The sequence below is a fragment of the Clinocottus analis genome, unplaced genomic scaffold (assembly GCF_023055335.1).
Source record: "Clinocottus analis isolate CAN_PGR_092001 unplaced genomic scaffold, fCliAna1.0.p SCAF_7, whole genome shotgun sequence".
Classification (NCBI taxonomy): Eukaryota; Metazoa; Chordata; class Actinopteri; order Perciformes; family Cottidae; genus Clinocottus; species Clinocottus analis.
Window position 1 is genome coordinate 17,396,986 of NW_027176229.1, and position 19,885 is coordinate 17,416,870.

Sequence of the window (19,885 nt, forward strand, 5' to 3'; positions counted from 1 at the left end):
AACTAACTCCAAAAGAATGATAAACTGTGAATGTGTATGTGCCTTGACTTCTTTTGGTCTTGTCATTCACATTTTAAATATATAAATGAAAATGATTGTTGGGTATTGGGTTGAGCTGACTTTGACAAAATAACTACGAGCAGTCTTCTGGTATTGTTGTGCAATTTACTCTCCGTTTATAGACGTGTCCTTTTTTGAACAGTGTTCTCAATAAATACATGTTACAGAAGTCCAACCTACTCTGAACCATCATGATTGCTTTGCAACAAGAACATTCACCACGACAGAAAGACTGAACGAGGGAGGGAGGGTCTGTCGACTGCTGTATTCATTTCAATGCAATGTCAATATAATACCTCAACTCACATTTTATTTAATGTGTTAATTTTTTTTTGGCTCATGACAATTTGTTTTCTGGAAGAGATCATTCAGAATGTACCATCAATTATTCAAGGATATAAAAAGCCATGGGTTTTATAAAATGTGATGCATTTTTTATAATCAACAAATGTCTTGTGTCTAAATAAACTGGTGTTGAACGTTTAAGTTGTCTCCCTGCCAGCTAAATTGTCTTATTTTTCTCAAAGTATTCTGTTGTTTGTCTGTTCTCTTCTTGAACATGTACATAAATATAAATCATCCATAATAACATATACCAGGGGAAAAAAGGAGAAAATTAACTTTTCGGCTTCAAAATGATCAAATATCGGTTCACTTTAGCTACATTTGCTGTGCTTGACAGAGGTTTGTAATACAAATTGGACTTAAAAAGGAACTCCAAAGAAGGAATCTGGCAGGTAGTGAAAACACTACAAATCACTGAAATCACCATGAAAATAACATTTGACAAACATTAAAAAAAAAAACAACTTGGCGTTTCATTTAGAAACAATTTGCTGGAGATCATTATAATAGCACTGTTTTACACTGTCATTAAACGTCATATATACAAGATGAAAGCAATCAGATGATGCGTGTGAGAGTAAAGAGCGGTGTATGTCGAGTTGTTTTTCCGCTTCTTTCTCCATCACGCAGTCCTCAACACACTGTATAGGTAACACCGCGCTGCTCATTAACATACGACATGTAATCTGAACAGCAGCTGTCAACACCAGCTGGAGTCCCTGGAGGGAAAATCCAGCCTGAATGCAACTCGCATGCTCCCTCAGAGTAATGATGTGAACGAGTCATTCACAAGGCTCGGGGACGGTCCTTTGTGGCTTGTATTTATCAAACAAAATGATCAAATCATCATTTGTATTTTTTGCCAGGACAATTGTAAAAAAAAAAAAAACTCAAACAAAACAATGAATAGGAAGTAGTTAGTCATTTTTTTCATCTTTTTATTACTCTTTGAAGCTCACAAACATGGCCAGGCAGTCTCTGCTCACTGGGTTGAATGCATTGTGAATTGTTTAAACAAGGATTTTCCCTTTAAGCAGCAGGGACAGTGTAAATAAGCACTTTATCACAGCAGGAACACAAGTTACTGATTACTGCAACTCTACGACAAGTGACCATCAACACTGATAAGTTGAAACTATAGTCCATCTTCAAATCATCTCCTCTGGCGACAAGCTGAATCACATTAACACCGTTTTTAACATCCAGTGAAATGTGTGACAAGTTGGCATCCAGTTTGTCCCTATTCGGCCCTGCTGTTGAGAAGTGGTTATTGTAAGACTTACTCCGTTCTCACTGTGAATCCGGCTGGAAATTAACTTGTTGAAGCGGGTGTTGCCTGCCAAAATCAATCATCCTCGTAAGAAATTTCGCCAGCCAACTGAAAGATCTGAAAACAACAGGACCTCTGAGGGAGGGCTGGTTTCCTGCCAAAGTAGCTGGTGCCAAACCACAGCCAAATGTGACACAAAAACACTCCACAGGTGGCTTGGTGGTGGATTAGAGTCCAGATTGTTGCTCATACTACACACCCTGATGATATGTTGTATAAATGTAGTCACATCAGGCTGTTGCATTGTTATGCACTGCGGCGGCAGTTTTAAAACTGACGCAACACTATTATGAAATCAATAAGGTGAGTTCAGATTTCAATTCACTCTTGATGTTCTTACGTCCTGTAATGCTGTTACATTAGCTATACTTCAAAGCTGTTCCCAGGGCGTCTTATAGCACAGAATAACAAAGAGAGACCACCAAGCCAGAACCAAACACTCCTCCAGCTGCACAATGGGACATTATTGGTTGCACTAGCTTCACTTCTCATAAAAACACAGGTGCCTTTGCATGAGACTTCAGAGGCACAGCTTATTCAATAAGGCAATATGTACATGTGAACTGTTGTTTTTTTCTATTATGTTGTAATTTCATAAATAAAGTCTAAAATAATACTGTACATTTTAATGAAATGGTGGCATCCAAGATTGAAACAAAGTAAAACATAAAAAAACAACAGAAATATAAAAGCACCTGTGAATGTACCGTCCTAATTTGGCCAAATTATTGAGTCTTTTTTTGTGTCGACACCGACTCTGACGGACTGAGTTTCTATCGGGGGCGGAGTTTCATTTGAGGTGGTGTGAAGGGTGATGGCATCTCCATCTAATAGCACAAACAATCAGAAAAATACACCCTTAACAAGATTTTTAATACAAAATCTGAGCCAAAGCAACACTTAACCTGCCGGCCATCCACCCCGTTCAAGCAGTACTTGTTAAATAAAACATACTAAGGGAGCGGAGTGGGGCGTGCTCAGGATCACAAGATGTGCGGTACACTACGAAATCTCAAAGTTATTAAATACTTATTGAGACACTGTGTGATTAAGTTAAATATAAAAGAATAAGAATCAATGAGTGATGTGATTACAGCTATATTATGAGTGCTAAGTTCCTGAAGCCAGTTAAGAACTAAACTATTACAATTAGCCCTGTAGATTGGATTCAGTCTGCAGTTTTTCCCCATATAAAAGTACATTTAACAAACTGGCTACTGTACGTACTGGTTTACTGATCATGTGTTTTTGGATAATGATATTCTTTATGTCGTTCTGAAGCTGAACAATGTTTCATTGCTGAGAAAGAAAATAGCAAAACTAAAAAAAATGTACACTCTCCGTCAAAAAAAAGTAAACAAAAGAAACAAGTAAATAACATTATTTTTTCTTCCAAAAATGAATTAGCCATTAGACGTACAAAACAATTACATATACATATTTTCAACACCGCACATTCAATCCGCCAAAAAAGTTATGATTACAAAGCCAACAAAGATTCTGCCATATAGAGAGAGATGTATGTACAATGATTATAGCATTTATAATTGCACTATGCCTCAATACATGTAAATTACAGGCTTATGTTTTAGGGAACTGTTCCAAAAAAATACTTAAAAGTAACATGGAATGAGGGAATTGCAAATCAGAGGTGCCAGTCAGAAAGAAGAAGGACCTACTTTGGTACAAACCTAACATCAACACTGTGCCCTTTTACATAGGAATTAGCCAAAAGTATTCTCCTCTGCCATTGGACTACAACAGTCAAGACAGCTTGTGGGGGGGGGGGGGGGGGGTACCATAGACTTAGTCATAAAGTCTTCATTCATTAGCCCTGCTTCTTTCCTGTCCTCAACACTTTTGGTTTCATTGAAGCAGCAAACAGCGCAAAGTGGAGTATATGGTGCTAGAGTTGTTTTGGCATTGGCAATAAATATACATATTACCGTAATAAAAAGCGTTAATGTGGCACAGTTTAACATAACCATTCAACAACATGGTCTCATGAACAATCCCCTCCTCAACTCCCTTCAGTCTGTGTGAAGCAGTAAGCGACACGGTGATTTCCATGACATGATGGAGCAGAGGGGCCTCCTCACCTGCTCGCTCAAAGTTCAGAAAGCAATTTCAAAAGCCAGTTCCTCTCAAACTTCTCAACTTCATGGTGACGTCGCTGCTGGAGAACTCTTGGGCTATTTCCCCGCAAAATGTGGAGAGTGTACTTCCGTAGTCTCCCAAGACCTACTCATCGGATGGTACCAAAGTCAATGCAATAATAATACAATTAATAATGATAATGATTTCAGTCAATCAATAGGAAATAATTTATAAATCACAGTTTGTATCAAGAGACTTGCCAATCAGTCCTTGGAAAAATGGAAGCTGTCAATTTCAATCGGTTACATCATTTCCTGTTGGGCTAAGGCCCAGGATGAAGCTTCAGAATGAACCGACAGTCACAGGAAAACTTGTATTTTCTTCTTGTTTATAAAAAGGCAGGGAGCACATTGTATTTGCTCCAGCTCTGATGGATCTCACTGAGTGACAAAACAAGCCCCCAAACCTAACCTCAAGCGCACAAAGTAGTTTCTTTCTTTCTGTCAGGAAGCAAAAATTTAAATTAATAACATCACTATGCGCAAAAGCCTCAAAAGGAGCATTGTTGCTGTACATATTCAACAGCCCCCCGCCCCCTCCCGCTTTATTTCAACAACTCCTTAAATAGCAAGATAACATTTACTTTCCTCAGCCCTTGAGGACCAAGAGGCCAACAAAATGGCAAATAAATTAGTATTATGCAACCATTAGATGTTTCTCTCTCACTGATTATCATTTCATGTGTGTGTGTGTGATCTATCGTTTCACAGATTGCGTCAGTCTGTGTGTGCTGAGGGCCTCCTGTTGGTAGCCCGGCTCCGCTCTACACCAGGTTGTACTCCTTCAGGTTGAGCTGCAGTATGGTGTCTTTCACGGCGGCGAAGACGAAGCGGATATTCTCTGTGTCAGTGGCACAGGTGAAGTGAGAGTAGATGATCTTATCGCAGTCGGGATTCAGGTCCACAAACATCTTGAGGATGAACTCTCGGCCTGCTTGGGCATCCCTCTGGGGGCCTGCAGACGGGAAGAGGCTCCATGAATGCTTCTTTCATCACAGTGAGGACCAATAAGTTTAATCGAGATATGAGAATGTGACACTGTTTCTATTGAGGTGTTGTGCTTTCTGCCATAATACAGGATATAACTGACCAACACAAACTGATATATGGACTTGGTATTGGTCCAATACTATTATTAATAAGGCTGATTTACATTCTATGTTACTCATAACATCAAATGACCAATAATTCAAAAGTCAGACAACATAACTTTCAGAAAGAGTTCATTACCCTTAGAAATCCATGTCTGGAAGCCTTAACCTGTTTAGCAGCTGTGTTTGTGCTTTCATATTGTGTAACCGTGGAGTTACACATGGAGGACATGGAGTGAATGTTGGTGTTTCGAGAACACTCATCAATTTAAAACTGGCAAGACAATCTGTGAACATGTGCAAACTAGCAGCAGTTTGAGCTGGACAGAGCTGACTCAATGCTGCTGTTACTCACCGTCATACTCCGGGAAGTAGTCCACCAGATGAGAGTACATGATCTTCTCCTCCAACAGGTCCTTCTTGTTGAGGAAGAGAATGACTGAGGAGTTTTGGAACCAGGGATACGTGATAATTGTCCTAAACAGAGCTTTGCTCTCCTCCATTCGGTTCTACAGAGAGTGTGTGTGAATGTGTGTGTGAAGAGAGGTAAAGCGAGGAGGAGAAAGACAGAGAGAGAAGGAAGGAGAGAGAGAGAGAGAGAGAGAATCACTTAATTAAAGCACACTTTTTTTTCATTCTCATTAGGTACCGATTTTAATAAACGTTTCACCGCACCAGAGGGAGCAGCACTAACAATGAGGAGGCGGCGGCCATATTGCCTTTGAGACTTTCATTTCTCCCTTGCACTTGATTTCCGTATTTAATTGAACAAAACAATCGTCCGAAAAGCAAGCCTCGGATATCACATCGATAACACTGCAGTGTATTTACAGTGCCAAACAGACTATCTTCTGTATATTGTAAAAACAAATCGTGTGACGGCTGGTCAGTCTTCTCTTTCTACAGTTTGCAGGTAACAGAGGAAGCAAAACACAAGGGCGCAAATACAGACCACACACACACTTGCTCATTGATACATTTTACCAGACTGACACACATGCTACGTCCTCTTAAGAAGGAGACGTGGCCCGAGGTGGAATTCAAATCAGCTGGTTGATCATTTACAAATGCTTTCCAAGGGAAAAAAGGCGGAGTGCGGCCAGGCAGGAGGACAGTCTGATTTCCATTGTTTGAAATAAGATTTTCTTTTTTTTTTTAATCGTCAGAGCCAGATTAAATAACAAAGCATTTGAATGGACACAGTTGGTTTGACAATGTGAAGCTAAGCACCACACAAACCTTGAATTGAATCATGTAGTGTGGTTATTCAGCATGCCTTTAGATTAAGATGGTCTATGCGCATGTTTTCATCATTCACCTCATTGTCCGATTCCACCAAAACTTGGTCGTACTCGCTGAGCGCCACCAGGAACATGATGGATGTGACGTTCTCAAAGCAGTGGATCCACTTCCTCCTCTCCGACCTCTGACCTCCGACATCCACCATCCTGTCGCGGCAGCAGCATTCAGGAGAGAAGAAACAGTCACGATGAGCAAAATGTTTGTAAATTGTGTAAATCTCTTCTATTTTGAGAGGTTTAGGCACATGAAAAACTTGGTAAGAATAAGAAAGCCTCATGGTGTGGGCTGAAATAAATACTTTAATCCCTGAAGTTATCTCAGGGAGCGTGTGGTCAAAGTGGGTGGGTCGTGAAGCCTGCGTGGCTCCAATCCCACCAATCACTACTGGGCATATTTACGTAGACACAGTCTGTGTGCTATGTGCACAATGTTATGTATGTTTTCTGATCCTGAATATATTTCTTTCCCCACCTGAATATGACACTCTGCAGGTCAAAGGGATACTCGATGATGCCCGTGGTGGGGACTCGAACCCTCAACACATCCTGCTGGGTGGGAAGGTAGCCTGGCTGGGCGATCCGGTCCAACGCGTTCATGTAACTAAAGTGGCAGAGAGGAGAAATGCACCAGGGTGAGTATTTGTCACGGAAAACCATCCAAAATATAACCCTTTGCCTGCTTGAAAGTCTTGTATTTCACTTTAAACATTTTCCCGAACAAGTTTTCCCTGAGTTCTTATGAGCCTCTAGTTTAAGTTATAAACCAGAGTTTTGTGGTCTTAATATCTGTATTGTTCCCCCCCTCAGCGTCTACTCACTATTTAGTGGAGTCTGAGAGTTGGTATTCCCTCCTTCGATCGTAGCACTCCTGGATGCCTGGGTCAATCCATAAGCTCTTGATTGCATCCACATAAGGATTCTCAAACATGCTGACCTTTTCTACGTCCACCTCCCTCACGAGGTTTGCGTTGCCCTGGAGTGAAGAAACAAAGAGACACATCTTATTTACCCACACCATACACAAAGTACGAATTCATCAAAACTTTACAGCTTCTTTGACAATACAAAAACACGCGTTATTTTATCGTTACATGCAAGAGGTTTGACCTCATTGCATTTAACTTTTCAGGAGCCGCGGCCTGTTGTAAAGCGCCTGGAGGGCAACATGTGCGTCAGTGTCTCTTCGACATGCGAACAGGAGGAGCCAGGAATCTAACAGACAACCATGATTATAGGAGCACTCCACTCGACACCCTAAGCCATGAATGAATAACAATCAACAGACAGATTATGCAGTCCTAATTATCACTGGTTTCTTTTCTCATTCACTCAACGTATTCTATATCCGGACATGACTTCACACCCACAGGCTCCGTGTGGACCTAATATCTGAAGCTCAATCCCATCGGGGCTATTAAGAGAAAAGTTTTGCTGCCCCAGAATTAAAACTCTGAGTCCCACCACAAGAGATCAACATGTACCTGAATGTGAAACTCTTCCTCTTTTGCATACTGCACTAATTATATATAATAACCGAACAGAATATTATATAGTAATCAAATAAGATGACATAGAAGACAAAACAGGTAGTTAATATAGGTACTACTTTAATGGGTGTGCTTGATTAATCACGGCATTTATTATAAGTCAGACAGACAGTGTAAATGGGATAGAAAGGTTTCATTTCCACTTCCTTTGCGATGTCAGTGAACTCTTTGTCAGAGATATAATACTTCCCATTTTAGCCTCATGCGTAGGAGAGCAGAGGGACGTTGGAAGGCAGTCAGTGGTTCTGTTGTACACATAACTTTGATTTTATCATCCACGTTGTTGTTTGTGGTACGTTCATAGAACAATTCTAGTATTTTAAGTACTGAATGTCTAGCTGATGTGTAAGCACACTAAACTCATAACAGCACTTTATTTAGTCCAGATACGAGATTATAAAGTATGAAGGAGCTGGTCAACTGGAATATTTATCTAGTGAGAAGTAGGATAGGAGAAAAGGTTTACCTACAAGTTGTCATGTTTCATTTTATTAATGAATAAGTATTATATGGTCATATTTGAGGGATTTTCTTGGTTTTCTATTGTGTTCAAAGTGAACAAACCAATGGAGAAATGTCTGAGCTGAAACAGCACATTCAGTTTCATTCTTCGTGTGCATGCAAATGTGGGACGGGAAGCAACGGATAACATGGACAGTGGTGATCCACCACAGCAGCAGAGAAGTCGTAAACAATCAATGACTGTGCAATGAAATGTTCTGCACAGTACAATAATGAGTGTATTAACAATTAAGGAAGTCCCTCCTTTAATACAACTAAGCCACAAGGATAGTAGCTTAAGGTTAGCTCTCGCTTCTGTATTTGTGTTTCTGGATATGCACTCATGAATTTGAGTGTACTGAAAACACACAGGAGCACAGATGGAGCGTTTAAGGACACAGGAAGTGTCATAAAGGACCGGAAATGATTAAGGATGGCTGTTCCAAATAAGATAGACAGCGCTCTAAAAATATACAAGGACGCTGTGGCCACTTTCTAGAGTCGTTTTACTCCTCACAACCGTCGTCATTTCAGTTGAGGAATTTGAAATGGCTTGGCTGAATGGATCTCATTTACCTTGTTTTGCTCATATTTGTAGGGGACTATGAGCGACTCTGCAGCTCGGATCATGGATTGCATGGCTGTGAAGATGTTCTGGTACACCAGTTTAGTGAAACTCCTTTTGTCCTCGTCAGAGTAACCGGTGCCGTGGATAATCCTCATCTGTTTGATGAATGTGCTCTTCCCACTTTCCCCAGTGCCTGGAGAAAAAAAACACACAGGGAAAGGGGAAAAAATACATTGAGTCTGATTATTCTGTAGGTTTGCACAGGATTTAGTAATTTTTGACTTTCCTAGAACTTCTATGAACAAAACAGAAACCACAATAACATAAACACAATTTGGATGATCACAAAAAATACTATTTAGTTAGTTAATTAGAGTTATGCAATAGAGGATAGCCATTAATAGTGTAGGCATAATTGGCTAAAAGGCTGCATAGAGGGAATCTGCATATGTTGAGTGATAATTCTCTTTGGGTTCATCACTCTGAACAACCCTTTTTACTCATAGTCATTTGAGCCATTGTTATGATAGAACATATGAACAAAAACACTTTAAAGTTAAGTAAAAAAATATAGATTTGTCATACTTTTGGAAAAAAAGTCATTCTAAAACATTTAAAAATGTAAACGCGAGGACTTTTCCTGAGTGAGAACACAGCTGAATCATGGATTCTGCACACACATGAATACACAGATGTACAACACATGCACATAGACATACAGTATATGTCCTCACTCTCTCAGTCAGTCACACATCTAATATCATGCGCTGGCTACTTTTCTCTCAGCCTGTTTGGTCTGGTGGCAGACCAAGAACAACATCTCTCTCCTCTCAGTGGTGACAGGGACTATTTGGGTGTGAAGAGCTGGGGGTGTAATTTCTCTTTGGTTCATTGAGCATCTTGGCAGACAAACTGAAAGGTCTAACTTTACCTCACCACCAACTCTTGAATAACGTTGGCAGGAAGGAGTGTATGTGTGTGTGTGTTTTGCATTTCAGTGGCCAGGAGATGTGTGCTGCATTCCAGTGTGACCCAAAGTTTCTGTTAAGAAAGTCTGGAAGCGTTGCACTCCTTTATATTGTATAATATAAACTACACTTGAGCCACGTTAGCCTCCCAACACAGACAGAGCACTTCACAAAACAAAGCTAAAGAATAAACGAGCACTGAAATACCATAACCTCGAGAATACTATTGTGCGGTTGCCAGTTTGGAAGCCTGGAAGGAGCATGAAAGGCAGTAATAATCAAACAGGAGTTAGCACAGTTACCCTTGAAGTGCTCTTGAGCCCAGCACGTAACCCTTAAAAATACAAATTCCTGTCGTAAGGTGCATGAGGCAGAGAGGAAATGCTACCATGCAAACAAAAGCTGCTGCTAATGTATTCTAATAATGTATGCTAATGCATTGTTCACACTGTAATCGTTGCTTTACCCTTTGATGCGCTTCACCTTGTAGCACCAAAGGGTGGGTGAGACTCGTCACCACCTGCTTTCCAACCACACACTCCGTCCACCTATAAGTAACGACTACATTAACCTCAATGACAAGTAGTAGTTGTTGCAGTCTGCGCAACAAGAGTTAATGGCTCACGGCATCCGCCCTAAAAATAGACACGTTCTATTTTTCAAACAGAAAAAGTGGAACAATAAGTAATCTAAAAAAAAGCTTAAATGAAATGTCAGTGGGTTCTGGATTTGAATGGCACAAAGGATCTGGGTTGTTCTTCTGCGGCACAGATCTCGTCTCCTTGTGGATGTTCAAACTGGATGCCCCCACGCTAGAAGAGGGATGTGAGCGGGTCATACATTCATCCATACATTTAAAATGTATGTCATAGTTGCCTTTAATTTTGACATGTCTGGCACCTGAGAAATTGGAGCTGACATGCTGTCATTGAGTTGCATGTGACAGAATTGAAATGTAATGTATATCAAGACACTTGACTTCTACTTTTTAAGGGTTTCTTCTGGGGATTCACCCATTCAAGAAAACAATCCTCACGGAATAAACTTAATTAATGCGACGGTATCCTACAATACTTTAATACTAGGTTTGAGAAAGTTCCACAACATTGTATAACCAAAAAGCTTGATGCATAATGACAAACAAAAATATATTCAAAGCCTCAAAATATTGAGGCTGACAATGTCTCCAAAGAATTCCAGGATGGCTTGACCACATCTGGCTCCCACTGGGTCTTCTCTATAGCCCCAACGAGAGACAATGAGAAGGAAAAAGAGACAGAGCAGCAGTGTGTGCTGACCATTAGAGGCTGCTGAGTCAACTTTCAAACCAATGCAGTGACCCAGGTTTAACCCTGAGGTCTCAGGTTGCTGTGAATGGCTCAACATTACATCTTTGAAGTAAGCGCGTCTGATTCGCCGCAGGACTCGTTACCATAGTCCAACTCAGTAGCAGGAGAGGCCGGCCGCTCCGTGCCTGCTGCACTCAATCACTCGTGTAACACTCTGGACATTTCAAACTTGACTGTGAGGGGCCACCTGTTCACAACCTACGCTGTCCAAACTTTAGATGGGAGAACAAACATAGCACATGTTCAAGCGGCCGCCATTGAAAAATTGGCCTCAAGACACCGGAGACGCCTGCAGCTGACTTTTTAAACCAAAGGATGCAGGAACAGCGATATAATGCTTCATCATCATGAGAAAAAATGCACGAGTGAAGAAGAGAAAATTAATTCAACACTGAGAGCGAAGCATCTCCTCAAGGAGAGAACACAGCGGAGGGAGGCCAGAGTACCACGTTAACTTGAACAAAGGTTTTAGTCTTTAACTACAGTCCGTATCCGTGTCGTCGTCAAATCTGGAAAACACAGTATTGGTTCATTCAGATTGATCCTTTGTCAACATGCGTGGATCTTCCTATAACAACTGCTTCTTTGTGATTCTGAACAAATATATATATATGGTGACAATACAACTTGTATCCAATCACATTTGTAGATATTTGCAGGAACATAACGCTCTCAACCAAGAATTTTGCTCCTCGCCATTTCAATGACATGAAAAGGATTTTGCGCTCATGCCATAAGTGTGAAAAAGATGATGTTTATATCCTGCCAATGCCATGCAAGACCTAGACCGTACTGCAGACAAGGATACTCTGTTAAGACTTGAACTGCATTGCTATGTGTTACAGTGGAAGTGAATCATTTTTCCAAGTTTTCCTGCACCGTTAACTCGGCTGCATTCATACAAGAATCATAACGTCTTTAGTGCTTCCTTTCACAATTCCAACCACGCGTTTGTTAAAAGCTTATTAAAAGCTGCGGTGGACTTCTGTTGAGTCGTGGCCTCGAAAAGGAACCAACGGCTTTCGTTTGTCCGATAAAAGCAGCTGACAGTGATTGAGTAGATCAACACTTTTGCAAATAATTTTGAGAGACGAGGTCAAAAGTTGTGTTTGTGTTGTAATGCTGAAATGATTTTACAAAGTATCTAACTGCTCACTGTTCTACAAAATGATGTTCCCATACAACTGAAGTGCACGCTCACTACGATACGAGGGGAAAACATTTCCCGCAGAACTGAATGGTCGCAAGTTTTAAATTATTAAAACACGTGGTTAACGAACAGAACACAACATAAATGCTACAAACCTACTTCATTAGGTTTAGGCGACCAAACTACTCACTTCCTTTTCTGGGAGAATGCGTAAGTGTGTAAAGGGGACAGGCATCAGAACTAGGTCCAACGGTCTCTTGAGGACTGGAGCTGGGCTGTGCCACTTTTGTAATTGAACAGTTTCTAATGAATTTAGCAGATGTAGACGAGTCTGATCATCATTCATGTTAACCCTCCGGACTGTAACAGATGTTTCAGACTTCAATGCTCAGTAAATAGAATCTGATGCATGCAATACATAAAGGATTGCAACAAGTAAGTAAGGGCTACGCTCTATGCTTTATCCTACAAGGGTACAAATTAAGAGCACAAGCTATGAATTATTTTCCATTTATATCAATCTGCAGGTCATTTACTCGATTAATCATTTTAATGATAACATGTCAGAAAATTGTGAACCATTTACATTAAACTAGGCCAAGGCAACAATAACCAAGAAGGTTGATTTGTTTTTAATTGATGGACTAATTTACTTCTTATTTGAGCTCTAGTGAAAATAAAATCCTTTTTATTTCAGTACAGGGGACTATAGAGGTAGTTAATCTGGTTTCAAAGGTATTTAAGCAGGTTTGGTGGAATAAAACGATCTCTCAGTTCACTTTGAGGATATAACTTTCAATAAATATTAATAATCTACAATCCTAGGAGACCCTGCGCTGTGCATGTGCTCCTTCAGTAGTTTTCCTTCATTGTATTCCTGATCCACACGCACGTTACACAAACATGGGCATCATACTAAGGATCAATTGAATTTAGTGGTTGATCACAGCTGGTTTTGGATGTCGTAGTAGTCTTTATCTTCTCATCATCTTTATCCGCTCACCAAAACAAGCTCCAATAACTTCTCTTGTTACAACTATAAGATGAACTCAACTTAACTCCATAAAGTTGAGCACATTTTTGATATGATGCATCTGGGGGTATCTACTGAAAGTCCTTTTATACAAAACCAACTGAAAGGATGGCCGCCTGCAAGGTGGAAAATCACTCGTAAAACATACATCAGGAGGATGGGCAGCAGCAAAACATACACAATTTCTAGCTAAATGAACAATAAAACATAATCCTCAGTTTCACTTCAGTCTCCAGCCTTCATGTCACTATTCCTAGGCTAAGCTGCTGCTTTCCTCTCCTCTCCAATCACCCTGAACGTCTCATAACTGCACAGGTTTGGAATCTGAGCTAATTTCACATGCACTTCTTCTTCCTTCTTTCCTCCGCCGCTTTAGGTTTCTCCAGACCTAACGTCACACCTAGAGGAGAAGTTCACTCGTCAAAAACAAAGGAGAACATCCATCCATCCATCCATTATCCGAAACCGCTTATCCTCTTTAAGGTCGCGGGGCGCTGGAGCCGATCCCAGCTGCAAAGGAGAACAGAAACATCTAATTCTCCTAGTATGCCTAATTTACTATCATGTAACATGGAATTCCCATCATAATGTCTTGCCGACCAAATAAACGTTGTTGTAGACTAAATGCTCCACACCGCCTGCACATCTCAGAAAGTTTGGCAAGTGAAGGAGAAGTGATTTTCTTTATCTCCGCCACTAGTCAAGTGCCCTCTAAGCCGTGTTCACTCCTCCAGAGGAGGAGAGTCCTCTTGTCTTCCAACTTCCGTCTTAAAGCAAATTCTAACCATGCAGACGGCACCTCCATTTTTGCCGGCTTGCCGCGTGGGAGGGTCTCGCATTAATTCTCCATCGCCGCGATCTAGAGGTTATTAATGCTCCACTTTACTCTGACAAAATGTAAGTTTGTGTGTTGTGACCAACTGTGATCTCCTGTTAAGGGTATCGGCTGTTGGCATCTTCCCATTAACTTCAAAAACATCATCTTATGTGGCGTCCAAACCTGGCTAGCATGTTTGTTTTGCTTTGGGAATAAGTCTTGTTAACGGCAAGCTTTATTGTTCCCAAATGAGTCAGACGTTTTCACAGCAGACGTTTGGACTTCTTGTAGCAAGTAAAGCACAGGTGGCGATAATAACGGTCATGATGCTTTTTTTCCCGTGCAATACAGCAAACATCAGAGTTATTAGTTGGCACAGTCCATTGTGTTGGAAAGCTGTTGGCCTTGTTGGTTAACATAATGCTTTGCGCATTAACAGGTGGGGAAAAGCCTACATTTGTGATTTGGGGCGAAACTAAATAAATGGAATTGAATTGAAAAAATGTTGTGTCAATTTTCCTTGTAAACACTGAGAGGTCTGAGCTGTTCCAATGGATTATTACAGTGATTTAATTTTCAATTAATGCGTTTATGTTCATGCTGGAAGAGATCAATTTCAGCAGCTGGTTTTTGCTGAGATGCCCCGCCTCATTCAACCATCGATTTTAGCTGGACTCCTCCTGAGTCACCTAACTTAGTGAATCCTTGAGTGTCTCTGACTCATTAGCTGGCTTTACACTGTGTGTGTGTGTGTGTGTGTGTGTGTGTGTGTGTGTGTGTGTGTGTGTGTGTGTTTGTGTGTGTGCGCGTGCGTGCGCCAGGCAGCTTCTAAGCATTACACTATCAAACCCCCTCCTCCTCAGCTCCTCCACTCTGTATTGTTGGTCCTGTGCCCCAGTTAAATGAGCAACAACTTCAGTACATCTCCGTCATTATTTTACAACGCCTTAATGGATATTAGGTGCACAAGGAGGATGGATTAAACACTTGTAATGTTCTGTAACGTTCTCATTTGTTGTGCTGTGTGTGGGCTTCAATGTGCCCCGTCTCCGTGGATTTAAAGCAATCAGTGTGTTTGAAAGACCACAAGTGAAAAAGCCACGTTGGACATTTTGAAGAATTGAGATGCGTTCTCAACTTGACGGCGAGTTTTGTGCTCGGCCCCACGGGATGTTGAGTAATTAGTGAGTTTGAAAGCCCACAATACACAGATAGCTAATGGAGCCATATAGACATGCACAGCTTCCTCTGGTTAACTAGTAGAGGAGCGGTGGAGTGTGTATGAAAACACAAACACTTTGCCTGTGAATTCAAAGCACTGCATAAGCTCGTATTTAATGAGCTCTCGTCTCACAGAGAGAGAGAGAGAGAGAGAGAGAGAGAGAGAGAGAGAGAGAGAGAAAAAAAAAGGTTTATTGAGCCATAACTGTTTTGGGAGCTCAGCCACGCGCATGTTGGTGTGAGGTCACACAAATGGTTCACCATGACTGGAAACTTTTTACTCTGCTACTTAATGGATCGTATATTCCCTGCAACCTAATGCTCAAAGACATTAATTGTCAGCATCCTGTCATTAGAGGCATGCTACTAAACCACTGAAACACAACACCATATCGATAGGGCCAACGGATAAGCAGCTCCTACACAAACGATACAGATTGGATATGACTCCTAATCCTTCATTCGGTTTAGGCCATCGAATCACAAGAGTAGTGACTAAACATTGAATAAACCCTCACGAGGAATACGGTTACTTAACCGTAGTCGTTTTTTTCAGTTTGGGGTCAGTGGCTGTTTAAGCGTTTGCATAATAGGCGAATTGTTGGGTATTAAGAGATTATAATCAACAACAACACAATTATTTGTCCCGTTAACAAGGGAGGTGGCAGTCAGCCCCTTCCAATCCTGTTAAGGGGGGGGATTCATTTCATAATTTTGTACCAACGGGATGGCAAAGCTTCAACCTCTCTTGACACGTCCCTCAAGAGACGGAAACCTTGCATGCTTTCTTCCTAAAGTATGTTCTGCAAGACGGGATCTTAACTCCCGTTTCTGCTCTCCCACCTTAATTCATGTTTAAACGGACGGAGAAAGGAGGGCACTGGATCGGGGACAAAGGGTTCTGGCACTGCTCTCCACAACCACGCTCATCACAACTAATGGGCTTTTCTTTGCAAATCGAATGAGTGATGGTGAGTTGATTACTTTTTTTTTATACTCAAATTTCAAAGTATGACCAATACTTCTTGACAGGATTAACACCCACCCCATATCACAGCCCAACAGTGGAACAAAAAAAAAAACACAGGTTACAAAAGGTCAAATATGATCATTTAAATGTTGTACGACTTGATTGGAGTCTATTTCAAGACATCATGTCTCTAATGATGATTGGTGATTCAATTTGTTTGAGGATTACTAAAATGTATATTTAAAAAAAAACACACGCCTCCTTACATGATAGGACAACATGCTTCCAACCGTGCTCCACAGACCGACACCTGTGATATAATCACTGCCCGGGTTATGCTGCCTTGATTACTCCCAATAAAACGCTAGACTTTGGCCCAGCCGATGTTTGACACACTCGTGAGCTCACCACCTGGACGCCTCCAGGCCTGGCTACACAGGTGGATGCACAGAGAAGAGGTGAGGCCCATGGTGACCAGCAGACCACCACTGGGGTCTCTCTCTCTCTCTCTCTCTCTCTCTCTCTCTCTCTCTCTCTCTCTCTCTCTCTCTCTCTCTCTCTATTCAATTTTCTTTGCAAAGACAGTATTGCCAACGCATTAAGAGATAACAACAAAAATATAATATTCATATAGATAGACAGGTAATGATAATGATAATAATAATAAAACAGTAAATTACTAGTTAAAACAAGTGTGTTTCTTGACACACAATAAAGGGACGTGGACGTGTGTGTGTGTGTGTGTGTGTTTGTGTGTGTGTGTTTGTGTGTGCGTGTGAGTGCGTGTGGTCTTTGTGTATTTCAACCACCCGGCCCCCCCAACTTCACTCAGGTGGGAAGCCAATTCCACGCACACACACACACACACACACACACACACGCACGCACGCACGCGCACACACCCCCTTGCCCGACAAAATGTGCTTTTTTGGGGGGTGAGGAATTTGGGCTGTGCGTCTGTCAAGCACCCCCCTTACCCCCCCCCCCCCCGTCTCCTGCCGAGCTTACCGAGAAGCAACAGTTTCAGTTCCCGGCGTGAGTCCCTCTTATCCCGGCGGAGCTGCCTCTCGATCTCGTCGTTGATCCGTCTGGCTTCTTTCGCCTCCTCGCTGAGGCAACACGCCATTATGGATTCCAGAGTCATTCTCGCTCCTGTTTTTTTTTTTTTTTTTTTTTTTAAAGAGCACTTCTCGCTTTTTTCCCCCCTCCCTCTTACTGGTTCATTCAGATTTCAGATTTCAGATTCTGTGGTAGGGGGAGAAAAAAAAAAGAAAAAAGAAGAGGCCTGTGAATGCCAAATAACGTCCTCGTGCAGGCCGATTTACGGTGAATTCACGCGTGGACGCCTTTTTACAACAGCGCACAGATTATGGTGGATAGGAAAATGTGATATTTGAGAAATGATTGACCCCGCCACACATACACACACCACCACCACCCCGTTTCGGTCCGCTTTTTCTCCCCCCGAACAGCATCAAATGAGTGTCCAAAGCGGGTTGAATTGAATATCCGTGCGATAATTGGTGTGATCTGCTTTTCCTTCTCAGTATGAGCAACAGATCCCTTCAAGACGCATCTTCCGTGCTGCTCCGTGTGAGCTCGTCAAGCAATATTCGTGTGTTCCGGCCCCTTTCAAAGTCTTCAGTGTTGCTGTTTTCCAATCACCACGATGACCCCCCCCATACTCCCTCCCCACCCACCCCCCCACCCCGTGTTCACGTTATCGTCCGCGGGTGATGGCAATGTGGTAAACCCATGAATAAAGCCGTCCGTATATTTTCCTCGACTCCCGGGCGTGGTAAGGCAGAATATGGCGGACTTTCACTCCAATCCGCTAGGCTGGGATACAGCACAGTTATCTCTCTCCGTCTGCTCAGAAAAGCCAAGAAAGCCGCGCATAACATGGCATTTCAGCCACAGCTGTCGATGTCGCGACCCAAATATGTCCCGGTTCGTCTCCAAACGGCGTCCGCGTCCGTGGCTCAGCGGCGGCGGTGTGAGAAGAAAGGAGCAGGCTCTGCTCTCGGCCAATCTTCTCCTTTTCCTCGATTCTCTTCATGTATTTTTATGACAGAGGCCATCCACTCCTCCGCTGGCAGGGTGACGTCGGCCTTCCACCGACAAGGGGGGAGTGGCACGTCAAACAAACGCCACACACGTATTTATACCCCAACCTGTGGAATAGAAAATGTATGAATGAAGGAGCTGAACGCGGACCTCATGTGGGCGTCATAGGGGACAATTACACTTAAACTCTTTTTTTTTGGGGTTGACTTCATGGAAAGAGTCGTCACAGTCAGAAGAGGCTAAATGTGACATGGCAGCATAGGATGTTGAATACAAGTCATTGTTTTGTGCACGTTTGTGACGGCATGATGACCACATCTGTGGCAAACTATAGCACCTGTCCAGTCCAGCAAATATAATGTTGACATTTTTGTGGCGACATTGTTTTGTAATGATATCGTCTAAAGATGTAGATCACACTATTCTACATTGTTACATTCCATACAGTTGTATTACATTGTGTTGTACATGTGTCCTTTAAATTGTACTCACCCTGTGTAACTGTTCATCATCTGCGCCATACGCCTTTTACAAACTGGAGCGTTACACAGCAGTTGTTAGTCATATTATTCTAACAATAGGCCCACACACTTACAGATTGATGAAACGATAAGTGGATGGATGGGTAGATGGATGGTAGAGGCCGTATCATGTATACACAGTTGTTCCATTATGATTATCCCCACTGTTCTTGTCTGATCCAGTATTGCTATCAGTGAATCAGTGTTCTTTTTTACTTCGACCTCTTCCACAACCAAACATTTGGCAATACTTGTGATTGAAAAGACAGCCAATCATTTCATAAGTCAACACTTTAGTGTGGGAGCTGTTTTGTTTTGGGTCTTGGGCCAACAGGGGACTTCTCACAGGGCCAATATAATGAGAATGTGTGAGCCTGGGTCCCAGGCAACATACTGAATTCCTCATTTAGATCCCAGTCAGATTAAGGGGTGCTTTATAGGCCAGTTTTGGTTTAACAGCTCGTGTTCAAGAACTGCCTGGAAACTTTACTGACAAAAAAATGTATCCTGCTGGATCTGCCTGAAAACATTAGGGCAGCTTTCTATGTTATAATATGACCTGGATCAAGTAAGACTTGTATTTGTAAAAACTACTTTTTTTCTGCATGTAAAACAAACATTTGCAAAGTCAACAACATATTATTTTATGGATTAAGCAAAATTAGTAGTTCACTATTATTTAAGCCCGATTCCTAAAAGCATTGGATAAAATAGTTTCAAATGATATAGTGAAGTTTCTATGTTAGGATGTTTTTATTATTAGGACAGCTGTCTCAGGTGTTTGTTAGAGCCAGGACAGTCTTGTGTTACTCATGGCTTTGCACATTTTTTTCCAACATAGTACACATAACAAGATCATTGTTTTTTGTGTATGTGTACCTAAAGATTGG

General features: G+C 41.6%; 1 protein-coding gene across 2 annotated transcripts in view; it reads right to left on the bottom strand.

Moving 5' to 3' along the window:
* Positions 1-18,065, bottom strand: part of LOC137805142 (guanine nucleotide-binding protein G(q) subunit alpha) — a 199,811-nt gene extending 181,746 nt beyond the window's left edge. The window contains exons 1-8 of one of the 2 annotated variants that reach the window (XM_068604926.1): positions 17,831-18,065; positions 17,416-17,652; positions 8,908-9,092; positions 7,102-7,256; positions 6,756-6,884; positions 6,301-6,430; positions 5,338-5,491; positions 8-4,846 (exon numbers count right to left, since the gene is read on the bottom strand). In XM_068604926.1, coding sequence (XP_068461027.1) covers positions 4,656-4,846; positions 5,338-5,491; positions 6,301-6,430; positions 6,756-6,884; positions 7,102-7,256; positions 8,908-9,092; positions 17,416-17,551 — 1,080 coding nt within the window. In that variant the 5' untranslated portion in view covers positions 17,552-17,652; positions 17,831-18,065 and the 3' untranslated portion in view covers positions 8-4,655. Of the gene's footprint in view, positions 1-7; positions 4,847-5,337; positions 5,492-6,300; positions 6,431-6,755; positions 6,885-7,101; positions 7,257-8,907; positions 9,093-17,415 lie in introns of those variants that run through there. The other variant, XR_011080205.1, reaches the window with a different exon arrangement.
* Positions 18,066-19,885: the final 1,820 nt, after the last annotated feature.